The 26,207-nt window shown below is 44.2% G+C and overlaps 1 protein-coding gene and 1 long non-coding RNA gene across 15 annotated transcripts; one reads left to right on the plus strand and one right to left on the minus strand.

Annotated features, from left to right (window-relative positions):
- Positions 1–3,208: 3,208 nt before the first annotated feature.
- LOC111943845 (uncharacterized) lies at positions 3,209–10,399 on the plus strand. Its single transcript, XR_015275101.1, has 4 exons — positions 3,209–3,574; positions 4,076–4,279; positions 4,913–4,966; positions 7,755–10,399. It is a non-coding gene; the product is annotated as an uncharacterized LOC111943845 (long non-coding RNA).
- Positions 3,707–26,207, minus strand: LOC111945977 (membrane-anchored junction protein-like). Of its 14 annotated transcripts, none has more exons than XM_086846552.1 (12): positions 23,691–26,207; positions 22,932–23,052; positions 22,590–22,635; positions 21,219–21,294; positions 19,345–19,470; positions 18,001–18,032; positions 17,117–17,226; positions 14,704–14,758; positions 11,839–11,911; positions 11,588–11,732; positions 10,746–10,815; positions 3,707–4,243 (listed from the first exon to the last, which is right to left on the minus strand). In XM_086846552.1, exons 1-11 carry the CDS (start codon positions 23,764–23,766, stop codon positions 10,773–10,775), a joined length of 903 nt encoding a protein of 300 aa, XP_086702678.1. In that variant the 5' UTR covers positions 23,767–26,207; the 3' UTR covers positions 3,707–4,243; positions 10,746–10,772. The 14 variants fall into 14 exon arrangements, with proteins under 14 accessions (XP_086702678.1, XP_086702688.1, XP_086702685.1 ...); XM_086846553.1 differs by lacking the exon at positions 3,707–4,243 and adding an exon at positions 9,786–9,869; XM_086846556.1 differs by lacking the exon at positions 3,707–4,243 and having other exon boundaries at positions 10,474–10,815; positions 19,393–19,470.

Consider the following 26,207-nt stretch of genomic DNA (forward strand, 5'->3'; position numbering starts at 1 on the left):
GTTACAGCTGACAACTCAGCCACTGCTCTCCCCACACAAACCCAGCCAGTCACTGCAGCAGAGGTGGCTATGCTATGAGATTCCTCAAGCAGGGTTTTCCCTTCCTGTTATTCCCGAGCTTTGGAGACGACATCCAGGAGGAGGTGTTCTGTCACCTGTCGGGAGATGGAGGAGAGGCTGATGGCCCTGCAGTTTCTTGGCTTCTTCTTGGTGCCCTTTGGCAAGACTGCAGTGATGTAGGCTTGCCTGCAATGCTCATGCCTCTCTCGTGGAGCATCACCTTCCCTGACCAGCTGAGAAAGCGTCCAGTGCCGGGGCCAGGAGCAGAGATTTCCCTTGGCCCCAAAAGGGAAGGCTGGGCTCAGGCCGTGTGTCAGTGCGACCTGGCAACGGGAGGAGAAGGTAAGGCAGGGAAGCAGCTGCCCAGGGACCAGAGGGGCCCCACACCTCGGGGCTCTGGGCCTGTGCTGCAGGCTCACCTGCCTCTCCCTTCCCAGAATCAGCGCAGGAACATCCAGAGGAGACGGCGGTGTTCCTCAATGCAACGATGGGAGCAGAAGGCAGACAGGAGCAGGGCTCACGCAGGACTGACCAGGGAGTAGCACCCTCGTAGCTCTGGGCCTGTTCTGCAAACTTTCCACATCCTTCTTCCTTCCACAGAGAGACAGGACCAGCACCTGGCGGAGGCAGCGGCGTTCCTGGACAGGGACTCAGCACTGACAGCCGCCATGTGCGACAGGGAGCAGGAGGGCCCTGATGGCAGGGAGCCAGGTGAGGGCAAAGCAGCCCTCCCACAGCCTGGCCCAGGAGCTGTCGGGGTGGCCAGCGTGGGGCCCAGAGCAGAGGCCGGGGCAGGCAGGAACTGCTCAGCCAAGCCAGGGCTGGGAGCCTCCTTCCTCCCCAAGTGGGGCCCAGCTGGGCCAGGGGGCAGCTGTTGGGAGCCCCGTGCCCGCAATGGCCGCTGCTCTCCAAGGCCTCCATCCCTGCCCATCAGCCAGGCACGCAGGCAGGGACAGAGCAGCCCTTGGGGCCGGTGCTGTGGGCTGAGAGCCCAATGGCTGCAGGCGCCATTGGTTTGTTACCACAGAAAGGAACGTGTTCGTACCAGCCTACCAGCAGAAAACACCTATTTTGCAACAGTCCATTACTAAAACATCACCTTTGCAGGAAACCTGCATGGATGGATCAGGGATCAGCATCCATGCTCGCACAAAACAACAGACTTCTTTTTCTGAGTACTGACTAACTACAGAAATACTACACAATGGCAGATTTCTCATACTAACTCACATCTTCCCTGTGAGAGAAATGACAGATTTACCTTTACAAAGAAGATGTGGGTCTGCTGGTGGATAAAACTAGCATTGAGAGATATAAAACTACGAGAAGGATTCCACCGATTAATGAATGGAAAAAACCATATTTGCCTTTACAAACAAACTGTAGATTTTCTGGTAAATGAAACTGGATGTTGAGAGATGAAAAAAACAATGGGGAAAACCCAAAAATTCTATAGGAATTAAAAATGAAGAGGGAGGGTTATACATTAGAGGAGAATCGTAAGTATCAGGCATTCTGCAAAGTCGGTACCTCTCAAATACCTCAGCCAATGGGGAAAGAGAGAGGGACTGGGAAATTAGGATAAAAAGGAGGCTGCGTCCACCAAAAATTTTGAGAGACCCCAGGGGAATGCCCCATGGCCTCTCTTTTTTTTTGAATAACGTAAAAGGACTCCCGTGTCTCCTTTTTGGATATAAACCTCTGGTGTTTGGGGATTACTTTCCCTGACAACAAGGCACAGAGAAGAAAACAAAAATTAGAGAACCTTCAAAGAACCAGGTTTTCTTCTTTGTCTTCTCAGTACTTGCTCTTTGAACTTTTCTCATCCTACTTGTCCCTCCTCCAAACAAGGCACTTTACAGCTTTTTTTAGTCTCAGTGGTGTATTTCTCCAATCACTGACTCGCCATTTAAGCTCCGGTTTATCAAAAATACACAACAAGGGATTCTCCATGGAGGAGGGTTGCAAAAGCCTCTGGATTCCTGACCATTCACCTGTGCCAATGCTCACAGTTATCTCCTAACACACCTGAGCTTCCTGTCTTTCTCTGAGGGAAGGATTTGGCTCAAGTCTAGGAAACGGGGCAGGGGAGACCGAAAGCTTCCCCTGATATGCTTTTTGGAAGGCCTGCAAGGACCCTGTCTTTCTTTGGGACACAGTGTGATCATTATGCACAGTGTCTTGCCCTAGATGCCCCCTCTATTCCAGAAGGACTTTTGTCCACTTCATCGCTTGTCTGAGCCTCCACTTCCAGGGCCTCCAACCTGCTCTGTAAGGTACTAAATGTGTAAGTCGACTGCGAGGTTTCAGAATAAAGCAGTCAGCATGGCTCTAACTAGGTTTTTTTAGTCAGCCTTACAATATATTTTGAGAAGGAGGAGAGAAGGGGGAGATTCCACACCAGAATCCAGCACAGTCTGGCCAGCTTTCTCAGCTGGGTTCTTGAAGCACAATGCCCAGCGCTCGCACTGCGCCGTCTTTACCTGTGTTCTGGTGACCGGGACCATCCCATGGTCAGGCCCAGGATGATGTTGGTGCCAAAGCCCTGTTGCCTGCAAACATCACACTCTTTTTTTTACCCAGCTGGAGCTGAGTTCAGCCTATTTGCTGAGTTGACTTTATCCAAGTTTTCCTTATCTTGGCAGTTCTACCAGATGTCTTTATGGCCCCTAAATCCTGCATCCTTTGTGTCCCCTGGCAGTGGGCATCCTTCTTCTCAAGCTTTCTCAGCCTCCCTCTGGGGCTGAGATCCGTGAAACTGAGCCTTAAAAAGACAATTGTAGCAACAAGCCCTTTGCTTTCCTAACACCTGGACATCACTTGGAGCTCGCAGGCTGCTGTGTGTGTCACAGGTGAGATGTCTCTTCTTATGGATCAGGCTTGAAAGTGTGTAAAGCTCAAGCACGAAAGGCCATCCTTTCTTCAGGAAATGTGACCTAGGCCGCAGTTTGCAACAGCTCCGCGCCCGCCCCTTCCTGAGAGCCAGACCGCTGGCGGCGCCATTCCGGGGCTCAGGGCGCTCCCTGCTGGGCCAGAGCCGCCATGACGGCGCGGGCGCCGCGCGGCGGGGGCTGGAGGGCGGGAAGGGGAGGGCGGGCGCGAGGGCCGGGGCGGTTGGTGCCCAGAGCCGGGCTGGCGCTGCTCCCTCAGAGCGTTCCCGGCCCGCGCTCGGGAGCCGTGCGGCTCTTGCTCGGGCTCTGGGAGAAGCGTGCGGCCGCTGCTGGGCCCCGGCCCGCAGATCTCGCTACTGGCCGAGGCTGGCCGAGGCTGCAGTGCCAGAGCTGCCGTGCGGCGTGGCACTGCCAGGGCCTCCCGGCCGGGCCGGGCTGGAGGTGCCCACACCTGAGGGAAAGCCCGCCATGGCAGCGCCGGGGCCGCTCCTACCCCGGGGCCGCCGGCAGGAGCCACGGCTGGGAAGTGCCGACAGACCGGCACTGCTTGCACGTCTTCAGTAGATGGAGACGGTGCCCGTGACTAGGCTGCAGGGCTCCAGTGTCAAAGGGCTTTGAAAAGTGTAAATTACTATATTTTTACTACATAGCTTTGTGTTTTGTGAAAAATGAGGTACACATTTTTTAAAATGGAATTTAGAAGTCTAATAGAAAGACAAGTAGGATGACAAAAACAGGGCTAGGAGACCTTCTTCTCCTGTTTTAAAGCCTTTATTAGAATCAGCTTGGGGTGGGGGCCCGACGGGGCATGCGCACATTGCCGTCTCTCCCTGAAGCGGCTCGGTGGAGGAGGAGGAATGCGACTCTTCCTACGGGGTGCAATGTAGGCAAAGCTGGGATCTCTGTCCTCACGGTTAAACCCGGAGTCCCCTTTGGCTCGAAAGTCCAGGGGTATCATCTCTAGCGAGTCTCTTATCAGTCATGGCGAGGAGAGCGGAGTTGGCGGATAGTGTCTTTTGATCCCGACTCCAGGGCACTGCTCTTGGTTTCTTTATTCCGTGTTCCGATGCTCCATGGATCAGGTTTTTCATCTGGGATGGTGTTTTTCGGTGTCTAATTTACAGAAACCCCGGTTGCCATGTTGGGAAGTCTCCGGTCGCCATGTTGGGAAGTCTCCAGTCGCCATGTTGGGAAGTCTCTAACTCCGGCAGTGATAGGGTAGGGGTAACAAGGAACACTTTGACATGGAACTCAGAACCGGAACACTTCTAACTCAGAACCTGGAACAGAGGCTGTAAAGAACACTTTGTCAAAAACCCCGATTTTAGGCAAGACCTGCTCATATCATAGGAGATAATGTAAAATATACAGATGTGGCCGGGTGTCTCTGCTTTCAGCTAAGAGAGCACACTTTGTTAACAAAGGATTGTCCCTTAAAAGCAAAACCCTACTACATAGTCATAAATTCTCATACAGAATTCAGACATTCTTCTTAAGTTTTAGATGTTCTTTTGTTTAGTTTTTAACTTCCCCTCTTCTCAAGAGATCAATCTTCTTGGTGCCACTGGGTTTTACCCTCTCCTATAACGGGTGCAATAAATTCCTCTCTTGGAGGGTTTGGAGGACTGCTGTCTTCATCTGGACAAGGTAATCTAAGAATGCAGGGGGGTCTCTGACTATCTTTTCAGTCTCTGGGTTATATAAACAAAAGTAGTTTGTGCTTAAATATCATGTTATAGCCTAACATCTATATGTATTATACCAGTATTTCTAAGTTTCATCAATAACAGAAATAAAAGAACCTATATTAACGCACAAAGTTTTCTAACCTTACACATATAACTTTTATTTTAATATTTGCAAAAAGCCAATAATATAATATGCACTTAGAACATGGAGGAAATTAAGTCACTTTTTTTAAACTTTTTTTTAAAAATTTTCTTCTCCACTTCTTTTTCCAGTTATTTGATACAGTGAATTATGGCAGAATTAGCCCATGTCAGAATTACAAGACTGTAAGTACTATAAAATGAAATAATTTTTTACATTCTTCTGTCTTTCACAGACCGTTCAAACTTATGTTGGCTTGATGTGACCAACAGAAGAGTTTGGCTCTGCTTTTAATTCAAACAAGGAGCAGAGCTGGAACCCATTGAAAAGAATCTCTTCCCTTCATAGTTTAAGCAAACTGCCAGGGTTCTTTTTTTCCAGATGTTATAAATTTGTATTGTGATATTGGCTTTCGCAGATGAATATTATATATTAAATACTTTTTAGCTATGTATGTACTTTTTTTCTTGCTAACAAGTCTTAAGTTTAAAAGAATTTCCTCGGTACAAAGCAAGGAAACCCCAGAGGGCAAGGACACTGGGGCCCAAGCTGTTATCAGGAGAACAATAGAACCCAAACTGTTATCAGCAGAAGATATGAAGACCAGCTGACCTCAGGTGAAGGATGAGGGGCCCGGACTGTCATCAACAAGTGACCATGTGCAAAAGAAAGGAAACCAAACTCCAAAATAATGCTCATCAGCAAGAATAATGATGACCAGCAAAAGTAAATGCTGACCAGCATAAAATAAAAATTGTACAAAAGCATGATCTAAGAAGGTGGAATCAGGGAGGGGACACTTTGAATATGCATTAAACCTTCACAGCAGGGAGGGATAAAAAAGAGGGTTCCCTGAAATACCAGGTGTGTTCCTGGCAACCCACCAGGGTACCCAGCCGTTTTAACCCTTTGCTTTATTTTTTTTGTCTCCTAATTGTCTTTTGTTTATATTAAATTCTTTTTATAATTTATTAAGTGAATCTCGTTTTTAAGAAATGTTAAAAGTTATAAAATGTTATAAATATTAAAGTTTCCTTAATGGAAATTTATTTGTTAGTCACCTCCCTATGCCTAAGATAGACTTGATGCAAAAAATTGAGATAGAGAGTAGTTGTAATGTAATTAGCTTGAAACAGTGGCAGTACTTGCTGCTAAACTAAATCATGTTTATACAAAGTCGTGCAAAGGAAATTTTAGTTCAAGAGCATAAGAGAACACGGAGGCCTGTTGCCTATTTTTCAAAACTGTTAGACCCGGTGGCCAGAGGCTGGACCCATTGTCTGCAGAACTGGGCAGCCACAGCTCTGATAATGGCTGAGGCCCAAAAGCTGACAAGGGGGGTTATCTGATTGTTAAAGTTTCACACCAGATTAAAGCGTTGTTAACTGAGAGAGCCTCTAAGTGGATGACCAGCTCTCAGTTGTTGCAATATGAATCTTGTTTATTAGAACAGGAGGATTTAGAATTTAAAAGCAAGGAAGGTTTTAACCCAGCCTCCTGTTTGAATGGCCCTGAGGAGGGGAGCCAAGGCAAATTCCATGACTGTATTCAAGTAATAGATCTACAAACTAGGGCAAGGAATGATTTGCAAGACATCCCGTGGCCTGAAGGGGAAAACGTGTTTATTGATGTGTCTTCAAGGGTGATAGAAAGAAGACGATTTACAGGATACTCTGTCCTAAATGGAAAGCAATTAAAGGAAGGGGGGAGGTTACCAGCCACCTGGTCAGCTCAGACGGCCGAGCTGTATGCCCCTGTGAGAGCCTGCAAGTTATACCGAGACAAGACAGTAAATATTTTTACTGATTCTAAATATGCATATGGTGTGATACACGCATTTGGGAAACTGTGGGAAGAGAGAGGTTTATTAACCTGCAGAGGAAAAACGTTGGCTCATGAGAACTTAATCTCCCGCCTATTGGAGGTGGTGAATTTACCAAAAAAGGTAGCAATAATACACATCAAGGGACACCAGGCAGGGTGCTCGGAAGAGGCAGTAGGAAATAGACTGGCTGATGAAGAAGCTCGGAAAGCTGCATTGTTGCCAGAAATCTCTAAGTTACTTCCCTTGCTCCCAGTAACCGCCCCCTTGCCAGAGAAGCTGTCTTTTCCACCAGAAGAACTTGAGATAGTTAACAAGAGTGGGGCAGAAGAAAGAGGGGGTAATTGGTTTACAAGGGATAGTAAGCAGTGGATATCAAAAGCTTTAGCCTCCCAACTGCTAAAACAGCTCCACGAAGGGAGTCATTGGGGCTCCCGAGGGATAGCAGAAGCCTTCCTCAAAATGTACGCTGCTGTGGGTCTTTTTGTTCTGGCAAAACAAGCTGTTGATAGTTGTTTGATTTGTGCTAAGACAAATAACAAAGTTACAAAGAAACTGGCCAGAGGAGGGAGGCCTTGGGCTGTAGTCCCTTCCAAAGATGCCAAGTGGATTTTACTGCGATGCCCCGGGTGGAGAAATTTAAATACCTTTTGGTAATATTATGTCAGTTAACAGGGTGGCCAGAAGTGTTCCCAGCTGTTTCAGCAACTACAGGGTCAGTTATTAAAGTATTTTTAGAACAAATAATTCCAAGATATGAGATTGTGGAAGCGATAGACTCAGATAGAGGAACTCATTTTACTGGAAAAGTTCTTAAAGGAGTAATGACTGCTTTAGGGATACAATGGAACCTCCACACTCCCTGGCATCCCCAAAGCTCAGGCCAGGTTGAAAGGATGAATAGAGAAATAAAAAAACATCTTCTGAAGCTAGTGATAGAAACGAAAATGCCATGGCTGCGGCTCTTACCACTGGCTTTAGCAAGAATAAGGGACAGACCCAGGGAAGATATTCAACTGTCTCCTTTTGAATTGATGTTTGGAATTCCTTATCCTTGTAATTCTCAGCCTGGGGCGGGGGTAGAGATAAGTGATGTATATCTAAAACAGTATGTGGCTCGGATACTGTCTCTTGTGAAATCTCTTCAACAGGAAACTCAGCTGGCACAGACCCTGCCTTTGGACTTTGCTGTTCACAACATCCAGGCAGGAGACCGGGTCCTAGTTAAGGAGTGGAAAGAAGCACCACTGGAGGCTAAGTGGCTTGGACCTTTCCAAGTGTTGCTGACCACAGAAACTGCCATCAAGACAGCTGAACACGGGTGGACACATCACACTCGAGTCAAGGTCTCTGAAGCTCCAGAGATTTGGACATCTCAGCTGGAGGAGAAGGATGGGAAGCCGTGACTGACACTCCACAGGAGTGGACCAGAGCAGTAGCTGGTGCGTCGACATCGGAGGAAGCCCCGAGTGCCTCCCCACAGACTGCCTGCTGAAATAGTCTGCATCCCTACTCTCAAATCTCCAGACACTGGGAGCCAATCCTGGCTGTCATTGCTTTCTTTATGCTAAGCTGTTTCTGTGCTTTCACTTGCCACAGGTGGTGTAGAAAACAACATGAAATTGAAAATTAGAAATTAGGTTATAACACTATTAGAATGTTTCTCTTAATAATTTTACCTTTATATTTCCAGTTAAGTTGGAGTCTAAAGTGGGAAAATAATTTTTTACTTTAAGAGAACAAGTAGCAAAGACCTTTAACCTTAGAAACTGTTGGGTCTGCGGGGGGCCAGGGGGATCTGAAAGCTGGCCATGGGTGGCCAGCCCAGTCGAGCCTAAATGGTGGGTTAGCACCCTGAGTGAAGTCCATAATAGAACAAGATTTTGAGACAAATAAAGAAGTCCATGGCATTCATTCTTCTGAAAGAGGCATTTATTGCTTAAACAGAACAAGAAGCACATATGTGGGAAAGAGCGTTTGTGACTGGACTTTAGGTTTAGATTGTTGGACCCCCAACTGCCCTCCTTATGACTGTTCCAGATATCGAGGCAGATGGAATCAAACTCATGTTAAGCTCACTAATGGTAGCTGAGTAAGGTGTTCCTTCCATAATTACCAAGAAGATTTTGAAGGCTGTAAAGCAGTGGGGAAGGATAAGTTTTTTTTGACCCTTTATTTTTAAGCTGCCCCCGGGATAATTCCACAAGTCAGACACATGTTGTCCGAGATTATCAGTGGAAATGGCAACACCAGAATGAAACTCAAACCCTTTTCAGTAAGTTCTGGTCCAGATCTAATAGAACAGATCTGGGATGTGATTGCAAGTGGAAACCTCATGTAGGAGGTTAGAAATGTAAATATTGTGATTCTTATGGCAAGGCAACTATTGTTGGTGGACCCCTAGGCCCTGGAAGCAAGCTGTATTTTGACCCACCAGTTGATGATAAAAATTGGAAAGGTCCCTTCACTAATGGGACCTGGGCTCTAAAGGGGCATTACTGGATTTGTGGCCAAAATGCTTACCGCAGGCTATCTCCAAACTGGTCAGAAATATGTTATGTGGGGTATATTAGACCATTGTTCTTTCTACTACCACAAGTTCAAGGAAATCAGTTAAGAATCAAAGTATATGATGATCTAATTAGAGAGAAGTGGTCTATTGATACATCCCTGGTTGGAAGGAGCACCCAAAAGTGGGGAAAAGATGAATGGCCACCTGAACAAATCATACAACACTATGGACCAGCTACCTGGAACCCAAATGAATTAATATCAGGTGCCAGAGAACCCATTTATAATCTAAATTGAATAATTAGGTTGCAAGCTGTCTTTGAAATGATAATCAACCAGACAGCTACAGCTCTTGACCTTCTTGCTGACCAGTCTACTCAGATGAGAAATGCAATATTTCAACATCGGATGGTATTAGACTATTTATTAGCAGAAAACGGGGGGGGGGGGGGTATAGAAAATTTAATGACTCAAACTGCTGTTTGCAAATAAATGACAATAGAAAAGTGGTAAAACAAATAACAAAAGGAATAAAAAAGTTAGCCCATGTACCGGTCCAAACATGGAAAGGATGGGAATGGGACATGTTTTCATAGTTACCTGGTAGCCTATAAGTCAAACAAATGCTTTTTTCCTCTTATGTGTTGTAGCAACTCTAATCTTTTTACCATGCATGATCCCTTGCTTAATACAACTCATTCAACATGTGATCAAAGGAATGCAGGTAGTAGCCGTGCCTACTGATCCAGAGATAGCTACAAAAAAGCAGAAAGTAATGCCACTGCAAATAATTGCAAAGCCAAAAAAGAGCCAAGAACAAGAAATTAGGTCAATGATAACTAAAGTTTGTAAAGACAATTATTAACAGAAATTAAAAGAGGAGGGATTGAGAGGAATGATGAGCTTGTCTTTACAAACAAGCTGTGGGTCAGTTGATAAGATGTAGCTATCAGTGAGAGACAACAGAAACAATGGGATGGATTCCAGTAGAAGATCAAAGAGGCACTGAAAGAACACTATGAATTCCATAAAAGTTAAGAAGGGATTATGCATTGGGGGTGGGGGGGGAAGGTATCACCGCCGGTATCAGGCGTTCCAGGAAGCCTGTACCTCTCAAGTACCTCAGCCTATGGGGAAAGGGAGAAGGGACAAGTGGCCGGGAATTAGGATAAAAAAGGAGGCTGCGCCCTCCAAAAATTTGAGAGACCCCAGGGGAATGCCCCATGGCCTCTCCCTTTATTTGAATAAAGTAAAAGGACTCCTCTGTCTCCTTTTTGGACATAAACCTCTGGTGTTTGTGGATTAATTTTCCTGACAAGTATCTTCAGCATGGGTAAGTCTGATTAAAATAACACACAGTTCCAAGCTGATTCTAGTTTTATTAGAATACCACATAACGTAAAATTCACAATTTACGACACTTAAGGGTCAAAATCTTGCTCTATTCCAAAACCTCTAAGATGTGAAGAAAAACCCAACAGGTTGTTCTAACCCAACATCTTCAGAATGTTACTTTGAAAACGTTAGCAAAGTAGAATTTAATTTAAAGCATTTAAGAGCTGAGATATGCAATGTCAAAAGCTGAATTACAGAAGAAACATTGCAACCCAATATTCATACTACAAATCTACCTTTCCGCAACAATTAGTACTTCCAGGTCAGTTTTTTCCACCAAAAAGATGTTGTAGTGGTGAAAAGATGCTGGGGAAACAATAACAACAAAAAAAAAGCACATTAGACTTCTCTGAAAATCATGAAAAAGCTAATTTCTGTCCAATAGAAAGACACAATGCCAGTACAAAACAATACAAAGGGAAACTGAAAAAACAGAGGAAACAATAACTTGTGCACTAATGGTCTGGTCTCAGTCATTAAAGGAATGGCACACATTACAATTAACAAGGAGTTTTATTTTTTAAAACACTAACAAAAACCAGCAGCTGCCAATATCCAGCTGCTGCTGTGCAGTGATGGACAGCACTCACAGGATCCAGCCTCAGCAGCATGAAATAACTCCTTTAGGCAAACAGCAGGTGTCTGCACAGTGACACTGATTTCCATTTGAAATGGTGACTTTGGGAGTCAGAGTTACAAAGTCCAGATTTGCTCAGTGGCCAAATAAAGGTCACATGAAGCTTAATGGGGCTGAAGGTCCATCTGGGAAGACCCTTTTAGCTGGCACTTCTCAGCTGAGGAAAGACACTTTGTATAAGGGCTGAGATGGAGATTCAGTGACTCTCTTATCAGGAGTTTTTCCTAAAGACAGTTCAGAAGAGGAACATTTAGTGGGAATGCTGCCCCTTAGCACAAGATAAAACAACATCCCTTTCTTTGCCTTGGGGGACTTTGGTTCCATCACAGAAAAGATGTCTCCATTCTTCAAAATGATGGAAAACAACCTGGCACTGCCAACCTTTGACATAGGCTTGGACAGCGCCAGGATTGCCTCTGCTCATCAGTGCAGGATTAGTACCTTCTCCAGAACTGTGAAAGACCTCTTCCCTCTGACTTTGTGCTTCCTTTCTTTCCTGTTTGCTCCATTTGCTGCAGCAGCTGCACTGCACCCTCAGCCTGACTGGCTACTCTTTTTTGTTCAGGGGCAAATTCCACAGGTTCCCCTGTAAGAAACAGCAGCAAGAACAAAACCACAACCTCACGCTCTACACACTTCCTGTGTACCCAGGGGAATGAAAACTCAGTGGAATCCAGGAATTCCTTACTCACAGCAACTCAGCTGGTCACAGTCTTTAGTAAGGGATGCTGGGTTAAACTCAAGCTCATTTACTTTGGAGGAATTCTAAAAGGAAAAGAAACCCAAGAACTGTTACATAATACTAAATTCTATTGTACAGAAATTTTTGTTGGTTTGCTTCCTGAAAGTATTAAAAAGCAAGCTCTACACTCCTTGTTGTGTGGTTTCATTTGGGGATTTTTTTCTGCTATGATGAAGCTTTCTTCACTAAGGTATTTTTACACCTCCCTCATCAGGACATAACAAGATGTAATTCATTTAGAAGACTTTAGCATAGCAGACAGTGAACTAATAGTAGCTATGGAATAAGCAGAGATTTCAAAAAACATGAAGAGCTGTGGGAAATGCCAGTCCCTGGACAGTGCAGGCCCTTGGGCACTAGCCCTTCTAAGACATAGTCCTGGGATATAGACTTAACTCACAAGGGACAAAAATGAAAAGTGCCAGAAGCAAGAGGTGGGCCAGGGATACCCATTAGGTATCACTAATCAACACTGATCAACAACACAAAGTACTACAAAAAACCAAAAGAAACATATAAAACCACAACAAAATCAGCAGGTAAGCTTCTAAAAGAGAGTAAACCCTAAAACAATGACAGGTCCTGATGGTGTTTCCCTTGCACTAATCTCAGAACCATTTAGGTTGGAAAGCCCCGTAAGATTGATTGCTAACTGGGCACTGCAAAAGCCATCAATAAACCCTGTCCCCAAATGCCACACCTAAACTCAGGTTAACACAAAATTCCAAACCTCTGATGGCCTGAGATCTTTGCAGTTTAGTCTGAGAGCATTAATTAAGTTAGGAAAATTGTCTGGAATGACAGGCAGAGTGTCTCTTTCTTTCTTTGACTTTCACTGGTGCACTGTGTAAGTGAAAAGACACGCAGGTTTGACTACATTCATCCTGACCAGATGTCACCATCACAGGCCTGGGAGACATCTGGATGACAGCTGAAAATGCAATCCATTTAACAGTCATGTGCCTGTGGCACTTCTTTACTCCTCGTTCCAAATCCAACATCCTAAAGTCAATCCCACGTGTACTATGTAGACTGACTGACCTCCTGTTTAATGAGACCCTTCTCTTTTTGAGAAGCATTATAAAATACTGGGTGGATTTGAAACCAAAGCCATACACTGTTGAAAAAATGAGAAAGAGTGTTGGAAGAATGACCAGAAAAGCTCTGATAAAGTACAGGAGCTACTGACATGTTTTTATCTTAAACCTAATCTTTCTTCTCATCCTGAATTGAAAGGAAAAAAACCCAACAAAACCAAATGGAAAGCATGTCACACAAATATTTGGCTTTCATCTTCTAAGAATGCATGTTAGGAAGAGGACTTCTGCCCATGATTTCAACAGCACTAGTGACACCTGATCTGGTGTTCATCAACAGAACAGTGTCCAGACATCCCTCTCAGTGTAACAGTGCCTTGACTAGTACAATTTTGAGGACAAGTAATGATGCCACAAGCAGCTGCTCCAGAAAAGGTTCTTCTCACCTGAGTTGGTATCTGCTGAGTTGATTTTTACATCACAGTTCCAGTTTACCCAGAAAGTGCTCAAGACATGTCCTCCCACATTAGTTAACACAAAAGGAACTTGCAGTGATCTCTGCCACCTGTAGTATGTTTCTCAGGGTCCAAGCTGCTAACCTGGAGCTCCAGCTTTCAAGGACTCTAATGTCTTGAAAACTGTACAAAAACCAGAGGAATTCTGGAGACACTGATTATAGCAAAGTGGGGAATAAAAAAGCATCATTCAGAAAACGATCCTTATCTCACCAACAGTGCTTTGAGTACTTGAGGAAAAGCCAGAGAAGGCATGTGTAGACACCTGTCACTAATACTGCAAAGGTAAACAGAGCTGGGGGGGAAAAGGGATACAAGTTTTACAGACAAATAAACCTGCTTGTTTAAGAGAAGTTATTCTTTACTGAATGTTCCCAAGGAGTTACCAGGCAGTCTTCTCCTGTCTTGCAAATCCAACAGACCTGTCAGAAAACCCTGCTCTGAAAGAAAGTTTTGGGCTTCCTTTGTGGGCAAACCCAAGAGAAATGTGTTCGCCTCCTTGGAAAAAAAAACACTTCCAAAGAGTTAGAGAGGGGGGGAAAAGCCAGAAAGGTGATAGTGTGGTAGGGATTTGAATTGAATTTAGAATGGGTATCCAGAAAATAGATGAAGTGTATTTGGGAGGATGTGCAACAGCCAGGAGGACACGGGCATTGGGGTATGCCTAAGAGCAGCTCTATCTGAGCAACCTTGGAGCCTGTGGGCTACAAGAGAAAGAATCTTCTCCTCCTAACAAGGTCTTTGGAGAACAGTGGCTTTAGAGACCAACAGCCAATCCCTCTGGAACAATCCTATCATGAATCTGCCTTCTGATGCCATAGTGAGAAAAGGCATGGCAGTGTTTCAGCCACAGGGTGATGCCTGCATGGCCATCAGCAGAGAGAGGTGGGGAGTGGCACATGGTCACAGCGAAGGCAAGGTAAAGATGCCAGCATCTACTGTTGGCCCTTTGTGGAATCCTCCATAAAGGGGCATGTGAGATGACAGAGGACTGGAGTCCTGGAGAAAAGGCAGGGCATCCCTCAGGCTCACCTCTCAGAGGCTGAGCTTACCCCCAAGCTTGTAGCTTGACAGTCAGAAAAGCTTGTGTCATCTCAAAAAAAACATAATTCATCCCTTTGCAGTCTGGAGAGGAGTAAAAATTTATTAGGGTGATGCAGGGAAAAAGGAGACTAATTACCTGCAGGCATTTTTATGCTTGCCACTGTAAGGGTCCAGGATTAATTGGTGCTGTTGTCTCTTTCTGAATATTCTGTAGCTTACCTTTTCAAATCCATGCTCTGCTTTACTCATCTGGTGAAGACACTCTGCTCCAGTTCTAAAGATAAGCAAATAAAAACTGAGTTTACAATAAGTAACAAGAAGGAATCAGCTACTCCAAGTACATCACTAGAAACCAGGACTATAGTAAGACTCTACTCAACAAGATAGATACCCTTAATCTGTATTTGCACTCATGTTTCAAACTCTTCCTTAAAAATGAAAATATGCACTCATTTTGCTTTTCTATGACAAACAAGCAGTTAAAAAGTGTTAAATGAAAAGGGGGATGAGCAGATAGCTGAGAGAGCTTGTGAATCTTACAAGGTTACCAGAGCAGATAGCAAAGAACCACAGAAAGATCTTGCAAGGCTTGGTTGTGGGGCATTAAAATGACAGAGGAAACTCCATATGGAGAAGTACAAAGGGATGCATGTGCAGAAAAACCATCCCGGCTTCACTTGAGGTGATCAGAATCACTGGCAGTGTCACTTGGAAATTCTGATTTCTCAATGCTCAGTAGCACCCCAAGAAAACCCAACCCCCCCAAGAGAATTTAGGAGCAAAAGAGCTTGTCCAGAAAGAAGACAGAGAGCTGGTCTCACTACAGCAGACACACTCCTTCCTGGGGCAGGGAAGATGCTCAGCCTGAATGAGCTCTCCAGTATAACAGTGTAACTGGAAAAAAATGACAGAAGGCTTGAAGCTAATGCTCACAAATTTGATTTTGAATTCAAGCATACACTTAGGAATTATGGATTGTTCTAATCATACCTGCTGAGGCAAGATACAGGACCTACAGAGAACTGCTAGACTGGATCATGAAATAGTCTTTTTTCACCTTGTATTTTATTAATCTACAACTTGATTGTCTTTGGCTAAAAGAAATAAAAGCATTCTGAATCCTGGGCTCATTCTTCCCTCATATCCAACAGTTGTACTGCAAGTAGAAACAAGCCAGGGGGATGGGGGAGGGATTAAAGGACTACATTTGCATGAGCAGGAGAAGAACTGGCTTCAAACTTTGTTAATATCCCTGCATGAAACACATCTGGGAATTGGGAAGGATATAAGGCAACAAGGTAGATAATTGCATATAGTCTGTACATGGGAGGGGAAAGGTGTGTGTAAACACTTCTGACCATGGATGGATCCACGACTGTTTGACACATACTTGTGAGGATCCAATACAGGTATACATTTTCTTCTTTTAAAAAAAATAAAAGAAGCCTGCCAGCCTGAAAATAACACTGGGTCTCTGAGAGGTAGTCAAGAACTAAGCCCAAGGTTAGCCAAGAGCCAGTTCTATACCCCCACACTGAAGGTGTCCAACAACACCCTGAGCTGAATTAGGCAGAGCTCTGCCAAATCACTGTCCTCAAGCAGTGATCTCTGCCCTCTGCTCAAGGCTGCTGAGGCACCTCTGTCCCAGTCTGGAGCAGAAACCCCAGTACATGACTGGGACTCACCGGGGTAAACTGAGGCTTTGAGAGATGAGGCTGTTTAGCCTGGAGAAGGCTTAGGTGGGATCTTACCAATGTACACCTGATAGGAGGGAATGAAGAACAGAGAGCCAGGCTCTCTTCAACCCTCTTGTCTTCTGGCAGGACAAGAGGAAAAAGGCACAGACTGCAAAACATGGAATTAAATTTGAACACAAGAAAAACCTTTTTGACTAGAACTGTGGTCATACACTGCAAGTGGCTCTCTCTCACAGTTGTGGTGGTTCCACCCTCAGAGTCTACTCAAGACCTGAGGGAAATTGCTTTGGGTGACCCTGCTTGAGCAGGAGGGCTTGAACTCGATGATATCAAAGGACCTGTCCAACCTCAACCATTCTGTAAAATCCAAAGCTAGAGATCTACTTGGGAATCACCATGAGAAGTATAGCTACAGAAGAAACACATGGTGAAGTTGTGTGAGAATACTCCTGTGTACACACAACATATGCAATTTCTCGAGACTTTAAAGCAGTTGGAAAAGAGCAAGTTCCAAGGTGTTTTGCCATCAGCCTTGAACCAAGAGGGCAGAATTCATCAGCTGGCTCAATGGAGCAGGCTGGGAGGCAGGTGGAAAACTGGTTCCAGTTCTTCCCTTGCTGTCCTAAACTCAGGTGTGCAAGTCAGTGCACTGTTCTGTCTGGCTGCTGAGCTATCACCTCACTGTGACTCAAAAGGTGATGTGAACACAGAGGAATTAAACAGGCAGAGCTTTGGTGAATGGTATGGGAACTTGGAAAGTACAGGACCACTTTCTTCCCAATATAAGCAACGATGCTTAGATTGTGTTACCCAAGGAAGAAAAGGAAGAAGAAAAATGGGGCAAAGGATTGCACAGAAATGAAACATGAAGAAGGTACAAGAGACATTAAAAATATTAATATGTGTCCTGGGAGACTCTTTTGGAGTCAACTGACCTGTCCATACATGATTGTGGGCATGAGATATCATCTCTGACTTCCACTCTTCTCCTCTTCACTGCTTCTTTCGTTGCAGTACTTTCTGACACTTCGTTTCTTCTCCTGACCTTCAAAACATTGCAAACTGGGTATTGATAACAATTGATTTTGACTTTTCTATTTTAGAACAAAATTCATAGTTAATGTACATTCATATTTTGCAAAAATTGTCCCTGCTTATACACTGAAAACCAAAAAAGGATTCAGGACTGAAGAAGCAAGCACTGGCAGGTTAGCCAGAGAATTATGCTCAACCGTTTTAAACAAAGTATTTCTTTCTAGGATATCTTATTTCCTCCATTTTCAGAGGACTGCCAAGGAATGTAAGTAGCAGGAATGCAGAGGTAGAAAAAAAATCCGTAGGGGAATCTGGACACTTCTTTGGGGAAATTTGGATTTGAATTATTCTTCTTTAATTCACTTCAGACACTTACCTATATTGAAAATAAACCTACCCTGAGCTCTCATTACACAAAAACTCCTCAAATAAGCATAACTTTGCTGTTTACAACACAGTACCTGGGGAACTAAATTACTCAGCAATATCAACCTCACAGATTCTTCCAGTGAGAAAAGACTGGACAGCTCACTCAGGCTGGCAGAAAATCCGGGGAACTCAAGGCAGCAGGCTCTTAGGTCCTGATACAAGACTGCTTTCCAGGCCCAGCAGAACTACCACAAGAACTTCTCTCCCTTGGATGGTTCCAGGTGAGAATTTGGTGCCACTTTACACTGACTGACTAACTCCTAGTGGTAGGAGAACTCTAGCATTGCCTAAAGGCATATATTCTGCTTCTCAAGAATACTTAGAACAACAAAAGAAAACCAGATGCACAACTTACAAGCTTATCACTGCCCTTTTTTACTTCTTTACCTGCAAGAGAGGTATAAAACTTGGTGAGTATTTAGACTGGACTTTAACCAACTGAAAAATACATTTTTGCACTGCAGTTCCTCTTCCAGGAGCAAGATAAACTACTGGACCTGCACAAGATACACTGAAATTGAAAATGTTCAAATACAGCTCTTCCTGAACCAGAATTCCTGGCTATGAACACCAGATATCAATGGGATGTGACAATTGCTTGTCTTCAAGAAGTCAAAGGTGTCTTCAGAAGACAAGGGCCTGAAGAACAGTTAGCATCTCACTGTGCTTTGGGCACCAGATGGAAGATGCAAGGACATCTGGAACACAGCCCCTAGAGAATACTGGCCAGCTGTAGGATGTATGGGGTTCACATGTATTTCCCTGAAGACAAATCCCCACCAACAGAAATTTGAAACATCAAGTCTGAAAGGAACAGAGCCTTATACTGATCCTAATTTTAGAACAGTAATGCACTACAACTATCTGGATAGGGCAATTAAATACTGGAACAGGTGTAGAGGGAAGTTCGTGAACTCTCCATGGCTAGAAGCTTTTACATCCAAACATGGGATGTTTGATAGTCTAAGAAATTATTAGTTTCTTAGACTTCTTCTTTCTCTTGGTCATTTTATAAAGATCACATTATCAGCTAAGCAGTCATTAAAAGAAAAAAAACCAGTAACTTTTTTCAGAGCTTGATAATCAGAACAGGAAATAGTAAGAATACTCAGTTTTCACAAAAGAAGTTTAAATGTAGAGTCCTTAAGGAGGCCTTAGTTGCAGCCTGAGGTTGTTCAGAGAATTCACAGAAAACCTGGAAAACGAGACACTGTTGAGGGGAAAATGTTTGCTAATTATATAAAAGAGGCTATTACCATGATTACTATCATTATTTTTTTACAGAAATCCATTCTTTCTTTAGTAAAATAGCAACAAAGAGTGGGATGTTCTCTGTCAACAAACATAGTAAAGCACAAGGAAGAAAAAGGTGTCCCATATACATGCATGTGCTGGCTCCAGCCCAATGACTGACATTAAAAATGAAGGTTGGGAGCCAATGGGCACTGCTTCATAAAAATACCAACTAAAGAGTCAGCTGTGGTTGGAAAGACAACAGGAAATTCAGGGAATTTTAGAAAAGCAATATGAGACAACAAAGAACACCCTGTTATGCTCTATTTCAGACTCATGGTACAGTTATCCCACATGCAGTTTTGCTTTCTCTGATTCAGATACAGTAGGAGAAGGAAAAGAGAAAAGCAAGACATAGATCGTAGATGTTTCCCAAAATTACCCAAACACAATCACAGTGACTTACCACAAGATATACTTTGCTGAAATGAGTTCAATTCTAGGTACAACTTACAAATGTAGGGATAAGGCACAAGATGGACATTCTCATGTTTGAATTTCATCTTTGATACTCGCTCCCATTTACTCAAATCTGAGAAGAATGGTAAGATTTAAAAACACAACACTAACATTTCAAAGGAATACGAGTCCTGAAGATATCTCCTAAAGCTTCAAAAGACACAGCACACTGCACATGTGCACAAAGGAGCAAATACAACCAGCTACTATTAACTTGTGTAACGCACTACAGGAAACACTTATCCAGGTTTACTTATCCACACTGCCCCGTCAGTCACCTGTATTAAGAGTGTTCTGTTCCCTTAACTGTGTTTGCCTTTAGTATTGGCACCCTCCTGCAAAAAACCATGCCAGGCTCTTCTAAACCTATGAATAATAAAAACCCCTCAGCAGTCTTCCCAATTAAAAAGGAATTATTTTAAAATTTTATTTTAAAATTTTATTTAAAAATTGAAAAAGATTTGGATTCATAGAAGCAGCATCATTACTTCACAGTTCAAAACAGGGGGAAAAAGATAATTTACATGACAGCCACCACAGTTATAGCCTTTCCTTCATGTGAGTGCAGGTCTGACATCCAGGAGCTTCTGCTTGGAAGAACAACTGGTGCTGGACATGTCTCTTCACACACCTCTGATCTCAGGGAGAAAAAGGTGAAATGTATACTGTCAGTCCACATTTGTTAGCAGAAACTAACATCCCAGGGACAGACGATGATGAAACATTGATACAATCAGTTCCTTTAAGGACTGAAATTGCCTGCGTTTTGGCTTGAAGGACTCATAGCTGGTGATTAACAAAGAGTCACTCTACAGAGAGGAGCCTGACACACCAACTGAAAGACAACTCCTCATGCCAGGCCTCTGAGCTCACAGTTCTCTTCCAGGCCCAGTGCTGCCTGAGCATGTGGATGGACTTACAAGCTCTAGAAATACAAGTTTGTGAACCAAACACTCCTCAACACACAGGCAGAACTGGCTGAGCTTAGAGAAGCAAACCAATAATGGCTGGGTTGGCTGCCTCCTGTATAATGATGCTCTTGGCTACATTATCTTCCTGCCTCTAACAGGAATAGGTTGCTGTCGTATGTACCTGCTTCAAACAGAGAAAGAGGATGGCCTCATTCCTGTCTGCTATTAGGAGGCATAATGCAGTCTTCAAAGACAGGAGGGGAATGCCTTGGAGCTCTTCATGACTCCTGGGCACTCAGAATCACAGGAGGTGATGCCAGATCTGATCCAAAAGCTGACACACCTTTAAGATGGAAAATGCTAACATTTAACTGAATTACTTTTCTCTTCAACAAAAGCCTCAGGAGAGTAACTTCTTAACCCATTACACAACAGCAACTACAACAGAAATATGAAGTCATCTCTTTTTTCAAATTACTGTTGTTTTAAATTAACAATCTGCAGAATATGTAGCAGACACGACTAAATTCTGTCCAGTTGCACAAGCCAGAAGACAAAAACGAAGGCCAGTCCGTGCATTCTGATGAAAAAACACCTAGAAAGCAGAGGAGCCTGCAGTACAGCTGCTAGCTAGAATAATCCAATCTCAAATGCCACAGCACTTCTGTATCAAAAGTGAAATCCCAGGAAACCACACTCCTCAAAAGCTGTGCATGCCAATATTCATGTATAGTATCAGCTTCTCTATGACCATGCTGTGCAACTGCACAGAGCTTTTACAGCACTGTCTGTGGACAGCAGCCCAACGCCTCTGCAAACTTTAGGGAAGATGGAAAAGATCTGCTGACTGGTCCCAAAGGAGACAAGATACAAGTCATTGAATCTTCTACGAGTAGGGAAGAAAGGATACATGGAAAGACAGTGAAGTGGTCTGTAGAAAATGGATGTAAATCATCAAGATTTCCAAGGATTACTCGAAAAACTTCCTGGAGAGGCCAAAAAAATAAACAAAGGAAAAATATTAAAAACATCGTCACAATTCCACTGTCAAGTACACTTTCAAGGCTTGGGGAAAAAATTAACATTACTTTACCGTTTCTGTGAATTATGGAAGACCAGGTTTGAATTATGGAAGACCAGGTTCTATATACTCTGCTTTTCCTTCTCCCCTTCTCCTCCCCACTCCCTCCTGCCATTTTAGAGTGCACTGCACTGACAGACTCATAGAAATTTAGGTGAATGAGTATCTTAATCTAAAATTAATATAGAAGAATTACTATGGAAAAATGAGGAAAATTATATTTAAGAAGCTTTAAATTTAAGGAGTGTCATTTCATTTTTCCAGCAAAACACACATAGCATTTACCTACTCTTCTTTCTCTGAATATTGACCCAAATCAGTTACAAGGAAACTGCAGTTAAGCCCCAACAAGCTCCTCCTCTACAAACACAAAACTTTTTCTTGTAATACCTTTTAATATTTTCAAAAGTGAAAAAAAAAGAAATGTAATTCTTCCTATCAATTAAAATCAGCACATTTTCTTCAGTAAGGTTTTTACTGCTATTACTATATTCTGAATATCTTTAGAAATTAATAGGAAGGAACATTTTTAAGCAGGCAATATATTTGTCTCAATTTCTCAGTAATGGCAGAGTCCTTCTTATGTCTCAGGAAGAAGATAATAACACAACTCATCAATTGTGACCATCAATTTGTGCTTGGACACAAAGCAATGGCATCCTTAAAAGAACACCCATGGGTTCCACAGCTGCAAGGAAAACGCATGCAATTTAGCATTAGATTAGCCTCCATCAAGCCAGCCCACCAGTATTGCCACAGCTCCTGAAAAACCAAGGGGTATTAACAGCCAGTAAAGCCGGACAACTTGAAATTGATGGTCAGTTTTGAGGTGGAGACTAAAATCCTGAGAAAGAGCTCCTGCAAGAATCACTCTGAAGAGGAATCAGATAGAAACTGTCACTAACTCAACAGGAAATGTTGAAACATGGAAACAGGAGTTTCCATTTGTCCAATTTTAAGAGTCAGTAGCTTCTTTGGAATATTTCAAACAAAAGCATGACTCTTCTACACTAAATTTTGTCTGTTGAGGAATATTTTTCATTAATGTAATTTTTTTTTTTTCCACACTCAGACTCTCCAGGAAGTTCCCCATTATTCACACCTGAAATGCTGCATTTGACAAAATACTGTCAGTGCCATAACAAGCATTTGCTCACCTAACACCCATCTGAGGTCCTATGGACCTGCCTCAGCTCCTACCTCTGACTCCTTGGCAGCACTTTCAGTGAGACTGAGATTGGGAGAACTGTGAAACAAAGAGAGAGCTGGAACCATCCCAGTCAAAATGCAACAAAGCTACATTTCATGTAAGAGTTTAAACAGCAACAAAACATAATTCCCACTGAATTTCCCACAGGAAAAAATACTTAACAGGCAGATTAATTTCTCATTTATTACTCTTAAAAAAAATCCCTTATTCCAAAGATTGCTCTGTGCGAACTTTCTACCCACTTGTATTCTGTGTTTTAAGGTCTTGTATTAACTCACTACCACATGCAGTCAACAGACAGCAGGCTGACTTCTTGGCTTTAACACACGTACCTGTTGAAGTTGCCATACCGGATTTTAAACTTGTACACATGCCTGCCAGCATGAAGAAACCTTGTTTCTGGCAATGGATAGGTGAATGGTTTCAACAACATCTCTCTCCCCGAACGCCAGACTAGCAAAGCAGGACAGTCAAAGGTTAAGTCCTAACCCCCCTCACCACATCTCGTTCTGTCATACGAAAAGATTACATGCAGGTTTTTTTCTCCAGGGGACATCAGCAGAGAGAACTCTCCTACCAGTCAGCAAAAGGCTGATCGGAGTGTCCGTTTCAATAGCGCCTATTTTTGAGCAGGATCCGAGGACAGACCTAGAGCAGACGGTCACCCCGTCTTCAGCTGTGCTGCCCTGCACCTGTTTCTGCCGAGGTCCCTGGAGCTTTAGTGGCCTCCCGCCCCGGGGCCGGCAACCCCCAGCCCCCTCCGCAGAGCCTCATGGGGCCCGCGACCCCCTGAGAGGGAGCCCCGGCTGCCGCGGATCCGGGAATCCCCGCGAGTCCGGCCCGCAAGAGCTCGTTGCTCCCCGCCCCCCCCGCACGTCCCCGCTGCCCCTCAGCCGCCGCCGCCGGCACCAGCGGCGAGCAGTGCCCGGCTGCCCCCGAGATGGGGCGGAGAGCCCAGACCCGCTGGAGCAAGGCCGGGCCCCGTTGCGGACGCGGGCCCAGCGTCTGCCCTGCCAGACGCGAGATGGCGCCGCCTTCCCAGAGTCGGGGGCGGCCTGAAAGGTCTCCGGACAACTCCGGCGCCTACCGACCCCCCTCCGCTCCGCGTCCACCGGGCCGGGGCTGCCGACTGAGCGGAGCCGAGTGGCGCTCAGCCGAGCCCAGCATAACCGAGCCGAATGGAGCCGAAGCAAGGCGAGCCCAGCCCAATGGAGCCGAACCGAGCCGAACGGAGCCGAAGCAAGGCGAGCCCAGCCCAATGGAGCCGAACCGAGCCGAACTGAGCCGAAGCAAGGCGAGCCCAGCCCAATGGAACCGAACCGAGCCGAACTGAGCCGAAGCAAGGCGAGCCCAGCCCAATGGAGCCAAAGGGAGCCGAATGGAATCAAACCGAGCCGAATGGAGCCGAAACAAGGCTAGCCCAGCCGAATGGAGCCGAACTGAGCCGAAGCAAGACGAGCCCAGCCGAGCCCAGCCGAGCCCCGATGCAGGTAGCGAGGAGGGACGTGGCCCAGAGCGGGTCCGCAGCTCTCCAGCCCCTTTCCTCTGAGGGGTAGCGGAGCAGGACGTGGTGGTGGCGGATGCTGGAGCTGGGCGGGCTTGGGCTGCTGAGGTGGCATCTCAGATGAGACAGAGGCTCCAGCAGGCACTAGACCTGCCACGAGAGGGGCTGGGGGTCGATCCTTAGCCACCACAGCACGTCTTTCTTTTCCTTTTCTGACTCACACAGCTCCTCTTCTGCTGCAGCCCCTGTTGTCCTCCCTTTATGTAACTGGAACATTTTATATACTACATCTTTTTAAGAAAGACTGGAACTGAAAGATCTTCCCTCTTCCCACGGTGTTAATACCCAGGGACTTACACAGCGTCCCTCGCCATCCACTCAGTGGGATGATCTCAAGTGCAGTTCCTATAAGCAGCTGCACGATGCAGCCCCTCAGCATTGGTAAAGACATGATGTAGAGAATAATTCAGCAGCTGCAGAACAGTTCGATTTTCACTGGCTTTTGGTTTTAAGAAAAGGAAAATAAGCTTAGGGAGTCAGGAAGTGAATTGACACATGAATTTCATGCACAAGCAGGAAATCGATAACTACGGGGAAATGATGTTCAAGCAAGCAGATAACGCAGTGGAAAACAAGCTTCACTAACAAAGCTAAACCCACCCTTCTGGGTGCATCTCAGCAACAAGGGCTATGTCCTGCTTGAGCTGCTCTTCAATAGCAAATGGGCGGCTCTAAGTTGGTTTTACAGTAGGATAGCACCCTCAGGAATCCTACTGCACTACTGCCAGATAAAGTGACCTCAAAAGCTGGAATCCAATTTATTTTTTTTTTAAATTGTCTTAGCACTACTGTGCTTCCTGATATCCTCTGGTCATTCCTGGAACACTGTATGCACCTCCCCCTCTTACCCATACTAGAGAAAATGCTGAGGGGGGAAGGCTTGTAGATGTAGTTCATCAAGTTTAACCCACAGCCACCTTTAATGTATGCCTGTCTTTCCAACATTTTCATGTCCAAGATCAATATATTTTATACACTACGTTCTTGTGCTCAATATTCCATTGATAGGAATAAATGAGGAAAAAACCTGGTTCCATTCCCCTTCTCTAAGAAAATTATTATATGGTTTCTTTCAGCTGTACTCTAAAGAACTGAGATATGTGCCATGCAAAACTATTCAAATTAATGCCTAAGATGTTTAGGCACTTAGGAATTTTATTCCATTTTGTGTTTCAAAACAATTCCAGTAAACAAATATTTTTGGTAATAAAATAATAATCCAGTAATAAAGTATTTTTGGTTTATATAAAACACATGGTAAGCTCTTAAGGTGAGGTTTGGGCACAGGAAGTTGTCTGAGATTGACTTTTTGTGACAGCGACATGGCAATACTCTCTGGTGAGCAATTCCAGTATCTCCCAGTCCTGGCTGCTTCTGAAGAGAATCTGTGCCAAGGCAGGGGAAGGTACTTAGGCATTCTGAATATTTCTTTGTATATGCTCTGAAAAATGTCATTTGAACATAATATGTGGGAAACAGTAAAGGTAAGAGGACTTTCAGAAGCTGTGAAAATAGGCCTCATGAGAGAAAAAGCAGAGAACTTAGAGCTAGCTGCAGCTGCAAAGCCTAAAAGTAAAGAAGGTACAATATGCAAGGACATGAAACAATAGTTGAGTTGTTAGGCTTGGCTAAGCTGGACCTTAAGACTGCAGAAAAACATGCTTACAAAATAGTAGAAGGTTTTAAGCTTAGTAATAGAGTATTAGAAACTGTTAATAGAAAGCAAACAAGCATTGTTTGGAGGTGTACATGTGCTTTTAATGTTTGGCTAGAACAACTGTCTGTAAGCTTTAGCAATATGCTATTGCCTGCAAAACTTATAAAATGTTCTGTAACAAAGAGATTTTGGAGCTGCTTGTGGTAGACGTGAGCTTGTGCCATCTCCTGTGTCTGTAGCTGAGACTGGTGCCTGAAATAAAAGCTTCAGCCGGTGGTCCCATCCCATTTGTGAGAAAATTACCCTCCAACAGTAATACTTGAAAAACAGTGAATATGGCCAATGTGATAATTTAACAGTGTGACTGTATTTTTAATTAAAAAAAAA

This window comes from Cyanistes caeruleus, chromosome 11 (genome assembly GCF_971803275.1).
Source record: "Cyanistes caeruleus chromosome 11, bCyaCae1.hap1.1, whole genome shotgun sequence".
In the NCBI taxonomy this organism is placed as follows: Eukaryota; Metazoa; Chordata; class Aves; order Passeriformes; family Paridae; genus Cyanistes; species Cyanistes caeruleus.

Excerpts from the sequence above, each read along its gene's own strand:
- LOC111945977 (XM_086846552.1), bottom strand. The coding sequence starts at position 23,766 with ATGCTGGGCTCGGCTGAGCGCCACTCGGCTCCGCTCAGTCGGCAGCCC. Across the intron at positions 23,053-23,690 it reads TGGACGCGGAGCGGAGGGGG|TCTGGCGTTCGGGGAGAGAG; the intron begins GTCGGTAGGCGC and ends CTGCTTTGCTAG. Across the intron at positions 21,295-22,589 it reads GTGCTGCCAAGGAGTCAGAG|GAAGTTTTTCGAGTAATCCT; the intron begins GTAGGAGCTGAG and ends TGGCCTCTCCAG.